Here is an 11,963-nt window from a genome sequence, read left to right on the forward strand (position 1 = left end):
GAACATCAACATGACAAAGAAAGATTATAAAGAAAATGTATTTAAATGTAAGTTAAAATAAATGTTTTTTTCTTTATTTTATTGCTTATTTTTTTTCATTTTTGTTGACTTTTTATTTTTATTTATTTGATATTAATATTCTCATTTTTAGTATTCACCTTTTAAAAAAGATAAATTATTGTGATTTGAGTAAACCATCCAAGCATGACACTGACTCGTAGTTAACACTATTTTTATTCATAAAATATATATATATATACTGTATATATATATATATAATCACATTGATTGACAGCACTCAAGCAATACTTAGTGTTGATCTGCTGGTGAGCTCAAAGAGAAGCACAACAGCAGCGGTTTCTGTAACACTGTATGTGTAGTAAGAAAAAAAAAGATCTAACAACTGGTTCCACCAACAGAGCTGCGTAAACACACATCAGCCTTTTTTACATTTGGGCCTGCGAGTACAATTCTAACAGTTCAAAGTGATTGAAAGAGACAATACATGTCTATAGGTTGCATTGTAAGCACATTTCGATCACATACTGGCACAGAGATGCTCGCCGGGCAAAGGCTCAGATTATTTGGGGGTCAAGTGCAGATGATAGACTTTCAAAGCTATAGGTAATAGGTCCAAGGTTAATTACAATTGATTGTAAAAGCTTTGTATTAAAAAAAAGACAATACACCACATCAAAACAAAAAATGTTACCTTAGTTTCATCATCAAGATATGAGAACTTTGTGGCAGTATATCGCACAATGGAATGATAAAACTAAAACTAAAAATATGTCTAATCTGGCCAGCTCATCACTTAATTAGCTGCATATAACACCCAGTAAATATCAGATCAGAAATGTGGAAGGTGGATCTAACCAAACGCTTCCCTAATGTCAACCAGATATTAAGCCAGCAAAAAAGAACCATAGATTCACGGCAAACATGTATTCCATAACTCAGAATGTTCTCTTAGCTATATAAACCAAAAAACCTTAGGGGACAGTTTTCTTAAAACTGAATTTCTGTCATTAATTCCTCACCCTCATGTCATTCCAATCCTGCAAGATTTACTTGGTTCTGTGGAGCACAAAAGAAGATATTTTGAAGTATGTTGCAACTGTTTTTGTCCAAATGACAACATTGGGTTCCATTACCTTTCATTATATGGACATTTTTATCTTTTTGCATTCTGAAGAAGAAAGTCATACAGGTTTGGAATGACATGAAGGGTGAATAAATGATTCATTTAGTGATTTTCAAAACAATGTCAAACAGCTGAAGAAGTTCAATTTAAAAGTCTAGCAGCTAAAGGTGAGAAGGTTGAGGGAAATCCCATTTCAAAACTGGCTAATTCATGACAGCCCTGCAAGAACAACAAATACAGAAACACAAAGTAAAGAATTATTTCTATGGTGAAATGCATTAAGAATTTTAGAACATCTCGCAAGAATATAGTGATCAAACACTGCACCGTACCTTAGAATATTTAAAAGAATATTCGTATTTTCGTATTCTTGTTTTTGGCAGCAAATCCCTCGGCATTTTCATTTAGAAAGCACTTTCAGATGTCATTAGTAGTCAAGAATGAACATCTCCTTGTTTTTAAGAGACCTTGAAGGGCTTAAACCACACAATCAATCATTATTTCTCTTTTTTTTGCCAGAAAACGACAGTTAGGAGCGTGTTGGTAAGCAACATGTTGCAAATGCAAGAGAAACACAACACAACTAGGTTGCAGCAGTCACATTGTGAGGATACAGAAAGTGCTCAAGTGAAGGTTTACTATAATGTGCTTATATTACACACACACACACACACACACACACACGCTCATTGCTCAAATGTCTTTTGGGTCAGTCCACTTCACACACTCTTAAGTCTCAACTGTAAATGCTACAAGAAAGTGTTCTTTTCCCTCTATTGCTAAACGCTCTTTGAACAACGATGGCTGAACAAGCTCAAATTCTTTCCTTGTTCAGGCAAAAAGATTAAAACCAACATTTTTGGTAACCGAGAATAAAGATTTGTGAAAAACTGAGCTTAAACCTCCAGGCCTTGGTGAGAGAAGTAGTCTTCCAGCTCTGTGAGCTTCTCGATTAGCAATACATCAAGGTCAGCGTTGTCCTGTCTACCCCTACGAGCCCGTCCTCGTGGTCCTTTCACACGCAGTGGACCCAGGTTCGTTTTAGCCTTGCGCTTGCGAGGCAGTGTGAAATCTGGGAAGTCTAGAACTCGCTTTCGTTTCTGATGACCAATACATACCAAAGAGCCATTCTTCTCTTTTGGTTCTTCGAATATCGTCTCTAGGCTTCTGCATAAGTGAAAATCAGAATCAGAAAATGACTTCCAGATTAACACAAAGAGTAAAAAAATAAACTGATTGATAAAAATAGCAAAAACAAACCTGTTAGGGGCTGGAGACTTGTAATTCTTGTTGGTATAAATCTCCTCCAAACTGAATTCCTTTTTCTTCAGCCTTGTGGGACACAAAACAGAATGTTTTAAAGGTGAACGAATATTTATGATATGTTTTAACCAATGTTGTAAGTATCACAGCAATTTTCAAGCACTTTTAATTTAGCATGGTACGGCAGCAAAGTTCCTTGATTATTACGCCGGAATGAGAGTATAGTTCCTAGCCATAGAAAATCGCAACTTTTCATTTTCCGTCGGTCTTATTACACGATGTAACTACAGAAGAGTCAAGTTTTAAATAGGAAAAATATAGAAACTCTTTGCTCATTTTTGAGCGAGATGCTAACGGTCTAATCAGATTCAATGATCTATGCTAAGCTACAGTTAAAAGTGCTACCGCCAGACCCGGAGATCGGCTGAATGGATTCGAAAACGGTAAAACTCAACTGTTTAACTCTAGGGGAGTTGGAAAATGAGCCTATTTTCAAAAATAGTGGAGTGTTCCTTTAAGATTCCTAAGACCAGTTTTGCATTTGCATCTTTTGTTGTGACAAATGATGGTTCCTCTGAATAATGAAAAAAAATATATAGAAAAATATACATTAATCACAAGAATTCTAGCAAAAAGTCTAATATTTACATATCAGCCAGTTCTAATCAGATTCCACATCAAAATTTATTGTAAAGACTAAAGCAGACCTCTTTGGTTTGGGGAGTCCCATTGGAGTAAGGTTGTTATCTGGTTTGGGAACTGTCTTACGAATACGAATTTGGGAGACCCTTTTGGAACGTTGACCTCCTTGAGCTTCAGCATTAGTGTCGTAGAGTTCCACCTACAAGAAAGATGAATGTCCAGCCTTGAGGAAACTGGAATGTGAAATCTTTCATGTCTGAAAATCCAAACACTTTCACCAGCTTTCATTCTTCCTTCTTTCACTGTTTGTTCAAATGCTACAAGAGATGATATATATAATACCTGGTTCATTTCTGTTGATGCCACCCGACTGTGTAAACCAGGGTATTTGACATTTGCACTGGCAATAGCAAAACTAGGCACAGATTCAGTAGCGGATTCATCCAATCGCACAGACTTGGGGCTGATGGTGTGCCGAGAAGAGTGATCCAGACTCCTTTCTGGTGTGAAACTAATTTTTGACAGATGACACACTGATGAAGATGAGGTGGCTTTCCTACACACAGTGAAAGCAAGCAAGCATTTTAGAGAATACCAGGTGATTGCTAATACAACATCAGTCAACATCTACATGATTAAATGATCAGCTTAGAAGTGCAGATATCTGTGGTTTGTAAAATTGGATTGGCTTCATGCTTCAAATCTGACAACAATCATGACAGAATGTTTTAAAAGACAGAAATAAAGGTACAACAGCTGTCACTGGGGCAGTACCTTTTCAAAAGGTACACTTTTGTAACTATTAGGTTCTAATATGTACACTTTAAGTACCAATATGTACCTTTAAGATACCAAAATGGACCCTTTAGGTTCAAATAAGTAACTTTTGAAAAGGTACCTCCCCAGTGACAGCTGCTGTACCTTTATTTCTGAGAGTGAGAAGATCACTTTAAGGTGAAGTGAGTAATTTCTGCACCACTAGCAGCACGAAACTGAATGGAAAAACTAGATTTTGTTTACATTTTACAATGCAATGCTGCAATACGAATAACGTCTTTTTCATATTAATAAAGTTTTTGATGTAACCAGCCATGTTAGCGATACACAACGAGCGACGGGATTCTAATTTTGTAACAGTTTCTATCATGAGTGACACCTCTGGTATTAACTGTGTTTTGTACAGAAATTTGGTTTTAAATATCATTTTGCATGACTTTAACAGCCATGTGATATGACAGCAGGGTGATATGCCACAGCCATATCACCCTGCAGCCCAAGACTGGTTACCCACTGAAGCTAAGCAGGGCTGAGCCTGGTCAATACCTGGATGGGAGACCTCTTGGGAAAACTAGGTTGCTGCTGGAAGAGGTGTTAGTGAGGCCAGCAGGGGGTGCTCACTCTGTGGTCTGTGTGGGTCCTAACGCCCCAGTGTAGTGACGGGGACACTATACTGTCAAAAAGCACCGTCTTTCGGATGAGACGTTAAACCGTGGTTCTGACTCTCTGTGGTCATTAAAAATCCCATGGCACTTCTCGTAAAAGAGTAGGGGTGTAACCCCTGGCCAAATTGCCCCCCTGGCCCTTGTCAATCATGGCCTCCTAATAATCCCCATCCACTTGATTGGCTCTATGACTTTCTCTCCTCTCCACCTGTAGCTGGTGTGTGGTGAGCGCACTGGCGCTGATGTCCTGTGGCTGCTGTCGCATCATCCAAGTGGATGCTGCACACTGGTGGTGGTTGAGCAAGAGACCCCCCCACATGATTGTAAAGCGCTTTGGGTGTACAACAATACACAGTAAAGTGCTATATAAATGCATCATTCATTCATAATTAAAGAGACAATGGATAATTTACCTCAGACCTTGAAAAGGAAATAATAAAGGAAAATAACAAAGGAAACATCTATTTCCTTGGAAGTGTGAGACAGCAGTGTGGTTGCAGAGAGAGAGCCCACCCACATGCTCTTCAGATTGACTGTGATTTGTGATTGATTTGCATATCTTGTAGATATGTCGCAACTGGTGTGTACAGACAATAATAATAATAAATAATAATTCATTACATTTATATAGTGCTTTTCTAAGCACTTAAAGCGCTCTACATTGTCAGGGTGTATCTCCTCATCAACCACCAGTCTGCAGCATCCACCTGGATGATGCGACGGCAGCCATAGTGCTCCAGAACGCCCACCACACACACCAGCTTTATTGGTGGAGAGGATGAAGACAGAGTGATGAAGCCAATCAGTAGATATGGGGATTGTTAGGAGGCCATGATGGTCAGAGGCCAATGGGTGATTTTTAATGACCACCGAGAGTCAGGACCTCGGTTTAACGTCTCATCCGAAAGACAAATTGTCACTAGAAATCTTAAAGGATTTGGTAAGGACAGTGTCCTGGGTTCCTGCCAGGGTGTTGCTATGCAGTTGCTAGGGTGTTGTGGGTGGTTTCTTATTGGCCCACCCCAAAAGAATCCACCCTCAGATCTCTATGATATCTCTGTCTGTAGATTTAGATTGGTCACTTCTTCTACAAGCTTTATTTTTTAATACCTGAAAAATCGCACATTCAGTCGCTTAGAAAAGTAACAGCACACACCAAGCTTGTCATTCATGTATGTAGCTAAATGCACTGAAGTTTGACGTCTGTAGGTGTAGCTGAATTAATAATAGTGATGTTTGCATTCCAAACACATGAAACCCACAGATGCCACAAAATGAGTTTCAAGGAAAAAAAGATCGAAACATAGTAAAGACGCCTGGCCACTGTCGGACTTCCATTGGTTTGGAATGATTTTCAGCAATTCGGTTTTGTGTTGCCAGTTGCGCTAAAATGATGCACTTCACCTACAAACTGAACCATAACTGGTTAGCAGACCAGTTATTTTTTAGACTGATAATTTTTTTTTCAATGAATAGATTGGCTAAATTGCGAAAGATGCAGGGGGATATGCCCACCGTGCTGAAGCTCTTTTCCTGCTGGGTGTAGCTTCTTGACTGGATCGGCATATATAGCTATAAATGAAAAGATCAAAATGGGTTGAATTGTAAGTGCAAGTAGCATGCAGGTAAAAACTAGCATTCACCACTGATTAAGTAAATAAAATTTCCTTGCAATCAAAACATGCAAAACAAAGTTTTAACTTCAACAGCTTTAACTCACTGGTGATCGTTGTCTACGCCTGGTGGAGCTGTAAAGTCAACCAGAGGTCGAAAAGGATGAAACTTGCACCTTCCCAAAATCTGACTCACAACCGTCTGGATACCAGGACGTGTCAACTGCATAAGAGGAAAGCTGATCCGCCTGTGTCGAAACCACAGTCTGAAGGAAGCTGGAGAAGATAAAGCCAGAACGGTACTAACACCTGCCCCAGAGAAGCTCCCTTTGCTTAAAGTAGACAAAGGTGGAGTGGTGGGCCGAAAAAGTTGAGATAAGCTAGGACAACACGCAGAGTCTTTATCCAGGTTGATAGGTAAAGCGTCTGAATGACAAGCTTGTGTACCAGAAAATCGAGAAGAGACAGGAAGTATCAAGTCCTCGAGAATCGGCTGCCAATGTTTGGATATCCCTCCTGCCTGCTCAAAGTTGGAGAAACCCTTTCTTTGTCCTTCTTTTAGAGCGGGAAATCCAGGAAAGTGAGGTTTCTTTCCACCACATTGTTTGAGTTTGGATCCAGTTCTGCTGCAACCAGTCCATCTATTCAAGTCGCTTGAAGAACAGCTTCTGGACACCAAGCGATAGGCAGTATCCGAGAGCTGATTCAACAGTTTGTTAGTATCACTGTCTAAAAATGATTTGGAAGACCCATTTCTTGGGGCCGAGAGATGGGAAGTGGAGTGTGCTTGTTGAAATGTCATTGATTTTTGGTCACCTACACCTTTTACTAATTGGTTTGATAAAGCAAGTTCACAGTATGGCAGGATTGATGACCCTTGAAAAGGGAGTTTTATTGGGCTATCCTTTGAGTATGATACATTTGAGTACTGCCAATCAACGCTTTGTCCCTTATTACCTATCTTTGTGCTCTCGTCAGAATCTCCAGCAGTTGACCCTGTCAGTCCATCTATATACCTTGACGCTGGGATGTGATCCAAGACTGAAGTACTATTATTTAGTGAAGTAATAGTAGAGTGAAAAAAACCATTTGTTTTGATCTTGTCCAAGATCGCGTCTTCATTCTTATTAGAAGTCTGAACTGAACAACCCTTGGGTTTATCAGGGTTGGGTTGCGCTCCTAGTGGCTTAGTGGAGAAAGGAAAGGTCCTTTGACTAAAAGACTGCTGCTGGCTTTTTTCACACTCGTCTTTAGAGAAATCTGTCAATGCCACTGGTTTCCAAGAGAGCTTCATTGCTTTTGAAAATGAACAAAGATGATCTGTATTTGTGTTTGACGTTAAGCCACTAGGAGCTGAAGATCTGAGAAACTGAATGGAAGGCACCCGAGGTTTTTCAGAAACAGGTAAACACTGATTATTCAAGGTACCTTCTCCTTCCTGAACAGATTTATTATTCTCTACACTATCAGAGGACAGTACTTCTTGATTACAAGGAAGTCCCCAGCGGTCATTGTCATCTGAGCTGCTGAGCACAGAATCGACCAATAAGTTTAAAGCAACTCTGTCCTTCTCAATTTCCAGTTCCATCTCCAGGTCTTCAAAATCTGAAACGGGTGAGTAGTTACCCTGCAAACAATTGTCAGTTTGTCCCGAAGGGCACGTTTTTAGAATTCCACACGATGAACTGGAGCTGCTACAATCTCTACTTGGATCCTGACAGCTCAGGTCCTCAGGCTTTTGAGTGGGACTTTGGCTGGACTGGGAAGGTGTTGACATTGCCCAAGAACACACAGGGTCCTTCTTTGATTCGGGAGAGGAGATATTTGAGATGATTTCTTTGTAGTCTTGCAGCATGTCTGCATCCACTCCTGCAAGCACAAAATAACAAGTCAAATCAAAATTTAATCTATGCTTAGATTTAAGGTCACCCCCATTCTAGTGTACTCCTAAAAGTTTACTAAATAATCTTTTAGCAAACACCTGGACGAATTTCTCTTCCAGAAAACGGACCAAATTTAGAACAAGTACGTCCTCTCTTCCAAATACCACCCGTCCATGACAAGCAATAGCAGGAAATCATGGTTTATGGCTTTAAAATAAATTACATGATATTAGTTATTAAAAAAGTTATATTTTTTCCCCACTGCAAATTCATATCAACACAGGAAAGAAAACTCTGCTCATCACAGCATTTGGGTTGGGACCTTTCAGATTATATGAAATTAGCTTCAAGTTATATAATAATTAAATTAACTGACTGTGTTTATAATGCTAACTTGAACATTTACCATAACTGCAAGCTGATGAAACACTTGGAGTATTTGGACAGCTAAAGGACAAGTCTCTTCCCAGCTGGCCAACTTTACTGTGCAGCTGAGCTAAACTGTGGGTATGTGCACTGCTTTGTGAACACAGTTGGTCCATCCTCCTCTCCATTGCCTCAAGACGCTGAGTAAGAGATCCGAAGGTATCAGTTAGCAGACGCTTCATCTCATTTTGATGGGACACAAGAAATCTTTCCAGAGTTCCAAGCTGCTCTCCTGATGGTCCAGCTGGAGGAGCAGAATTGAAGGTGGCAGATGTCCATCGTGGATCCCTAAACTTGGCCTCTGCAAAGGAGATGTTGATTAAAAGCTGCACTTTGTAACATCTTGACTCGATACCAAAAGACTTGGAACCAATTATTTTACAATATACATCTGCAATGTTCCTTTTGGGAAAACTTGCACACACTTGTGAAGCTACTCCTGTGCAGACGGAAAAAAAACAAAAACCCAGAGGACAAATTCATCAATCGTAGAGATTTCATAAAATAAAGCTAAATGAATGGGCAGCAAACTATGGAAGACCTGAAAGACCCTTCTGCGTTATTTTATTTTATATTGTATTTTTATTTATATACATACATGTATATTATGTTATATTCTGTATTTTATTATTGTATTATTATTTTGCAATGTTCGTTTTCTATTAATCTAAGCAATGTCTAACAAAAAAATGTTGTCATCTATTTAACTATTCAATAAAAATCATCATGGAATATTGCCTAAATATTTGTTATATTTCACCATTCAAATGTTTGGGGTCAGGTTAGATTTTTTTTCTTTAAATGAAACTAATACTTTTATTCATTAAATTGATCAAAGGTGACAGTAAACACATTTACAAAAGATTTCCATTTCAAATAAATATTGTTCTTTTTTAACTTTCTGTTCATTTATTATAATTTTTTATTCAAATAATCCTGAAGAAAAAAGTACCACATTGTCCACAGAAGTATTAAGCCGCACAACTATTATCAACATTCGAAAAAATTATAATAATAAATGTTTCTTTGGGACCAAATTAGCATATTAGAATGATTTCTGAAGGATCAAGTGACAGTGGAGACTGAAGTAATGGCTGCTGAAAATTCAGCTTTGCCATCACTGGAATAAAATACACTTTAAAATTCATTAAAATAGACTTATAATATTTTAAAATATTACGGTTTTTACTGTTTTTTTCAAATCAAATAAATACAGCATTTTGAGCATAAAAAAACTTTAAAAATTCTTATTGACCTAAAAAGTTTGGACGGTAGTGTAGGTATATATTTATTATTCTAACGTTTTTAATTTGTGCATAAAATAAAACACACACCTAAGAGGTGGTTTATGATAATGTGATACATAGCATAATAAGGAAATTGCACATTTAAATTTTTATAGAATTTAAAAACAAAATATTAACATAGGAGTTTCTTCTCAGGTAGCAAGGGGAAATATGATTTGCTTTTGTAAAAACAAACTTGGGGTGAACATTGCAGATTTGATCGCATACATTCAACATTACCTTGCTGAGTACACATGTGCATGCGAGTCAAACTAGGACCGACTCCAAAGTTACTACTTTTTGGATCAAATGTCATCTGTCTCAGAGCTCCTTCATTCTCCAGATGAACTTCCTTCACGCCTTTCCCAAAGTCTGAGGATCGTGTTCTGTCACCAGATTCAATCTCCTCCCTGCTGGTTTCTCTGCATCCTACAGCCAGCTGCTCCTGATACAGCAAAGACTGAGCAGCACGATGGCATGGACCAGCCGCAGACGCAGGCACCTGCTCTGTCCCTTTCAGTTCAGCCGGAGGATTGGACAACATCTTTTAACGGGACTGATGGGACAGAATACATCAGATAGGTAACCGATTAAGTCATAACATGAATTAAATGTGTTAAGATTAATATTACTCTAGAAGTATTCTAATTTGTTGAGATAGTGAATTGGTGGGTTTTTGTGAAATGTGAGCCAAAATCATCACAATTAGAAGAACCAAAGACTTAAACTACTTCAGTCTGAGTGCATTGCATTTATTTAATACACGAGTTTCACAATTTGAGTTGAATTACTGAAATAAATGAACATTTCCACGACATTCTAATTTTTTGAGATGCACCTGTATTCTTTGGTCTTACCATATACGATCGGTATTGTATATATTGTACCATGGTATTTACAAAATGTAAGGTCTCAGATAGTAATACCATGGCACTGAATTAGTATATTTATAAGTATGACAATATGACACTCCAATACAAGAAATGCTAATATTGTATTGTGATTACTTTGTAACATGGTACTGAAAAATTCTATTCATATACCATGGTATTTACATACAATTCCAAGAAACGTACAATAATACCATGGTACAATGCCCAAAATTGTACTTAACTGTTTACACGTCCTCATACATTTCCCTTTATACACATAAATAGTGATGCATTAAAACACCAGCTGGTGTTTTGTAAGGAATAATAGCATGAATGAAACTGAGCAGGTTTCGTCGGAAATATCATCACACGTTTCGCATGTAATTCATTAAAGAAATTATTCATATTTACTTCACGACTGTTTTTTACGTTTAGGTCTTATGCATACTGATGTCAATGGACAGGCTCCTCATGCATGTCAGGGTTTCGAAGGCCCCCGAAACGAACACAATTAAATCGAGAGCAAGTCAGACATGTTTCATAAAGCAGTACCTATATCGCGTTCACGTTTACAACTGTCAGTCCTCGCTAAACATAAATATATAACCCCTCTCCGGCGGCGAGAGTGTGCTGTTATATGTTCACGAATACTCGCCGAGCCATCCTCATGATGCACAGGTCGGATGTGATTTCTTTAAGCCAGTAAAAGTCGTTTCCGGCGACCCTTCAGAACCATATTTAGACTGCTGGACAGATTTCCAGAGCAAACTGACTGCACACTAACCCCGCGTATGATTACTGCAGCTACGTAATTAACTATATCATGAAATTAACAAACAAAACTCGCAAACGTCGGAATATTTGCGACTGACTTGCAGTGACGACTTCCGTCATGCGCGGGGCCATTGAGTGCTGCAGGAGCTCAGGACTGTTTTAATGGAAACACTTTGATTTTTATTTGAAAAACATATTTTATTTCGCCGAATCTACAGTGTACCTTTTTAGAATGACGCTCACAGTGGTATACTAGTCAGAATAATTACTAAAATATATGCTGTTCAAAATAATAAAGTCACAATTTAATTCCCGAAAGAGGTTTAATTTAAAAATAACACCGCAGGTTGTTTGCGATATTTTTATGTTAATCATTTATAGATTTTAAATAGATTATTATAGGGACTTCCCCTTTAGTTAACGCAGAATGATGATGAGCTAATTAGGAAACATTGTTAAATGTAGCATGCTATGTTATTCTTTATTACTAGTGGACTGTCTGACAAGAGTGAGTGAAGAGTATGGCTTTTTGCAGTCAAAATTAACCATTTTCCTCACAGGTTGTTCTCATACTTTTACAAAATCAGTGTTCTGTTATTATGACCAGCAGAGGGCAAA

The 11,963-nt window shown here is 38.2% G+C and overlaps 1 protein-coding gene across 3 annotated transcripts; it reads right to left on the reverse strand.

Moving 5' to 3' along the window:
* Positions 1-298: 298 nt before the first annotated feature.
* On the reverse strand, positions 299-11,448 carry LOC107603192 (uncharacterized). Of its 3 annotated transcripts, none has more exons than XM_016295921.1 (9): positions 11,124-11,448; positions 9,940-10,255; positions 8,394-8,714; positions 6,212-7,973; positions 6,007-6,063; positions 3,392-3,605; positions 3,115-3,248; positions 2,405-2,476; positions 299-2,311 (listed from the first exon to the last, which is right to left on the reverse strand). In XM_016295921.1, the coding sequence occupies exons 2-9, from the start codon at positions 10,241-10,243 to the stop codon at positions 2,041-2,043; spliced, it is 3,135 nt and encodes a 1,044-aa protein (XP_016151407.1). In that variant the 5' UTR covers positions 10,244-10,255; positions 11,124-11,448; the 3' UTR covers positions 299-2,040. The 3 variants fall into 3 exon arrangements, with proteins under 3 accessions (XP_016151407.1, XP_016151408.1, XP_016151406.1); XM_016295922.1 differs by having other exon boundaries at positions 10,983-11,448; XM_016295920.1 differs by having other exon boundaries at positions 10,814-11,448.
* Between the last annotated feature and the right edge of the window lie 515 nt (positions 11,449-11,963).

Source organism: Sinocyclocheilus grahami, unplaced genomic scaffold, assembly GCF_001515645.1.
Source record: "Sinocyclocheilus grahami isolate Dianchi unplaced genomic scaffold, SAMN03320097.WGS_v1.1 scaffold342.1, whole genome shotgun sequence".
Taxonomy (NCBI): domain Eukaryota; kingdom Metazoa; phylum Chordata; class Actinopteri; order Cypriniformes; family Cyprinidae; genus Sinocyclocheilus; species Sinocyclocheilus grahami.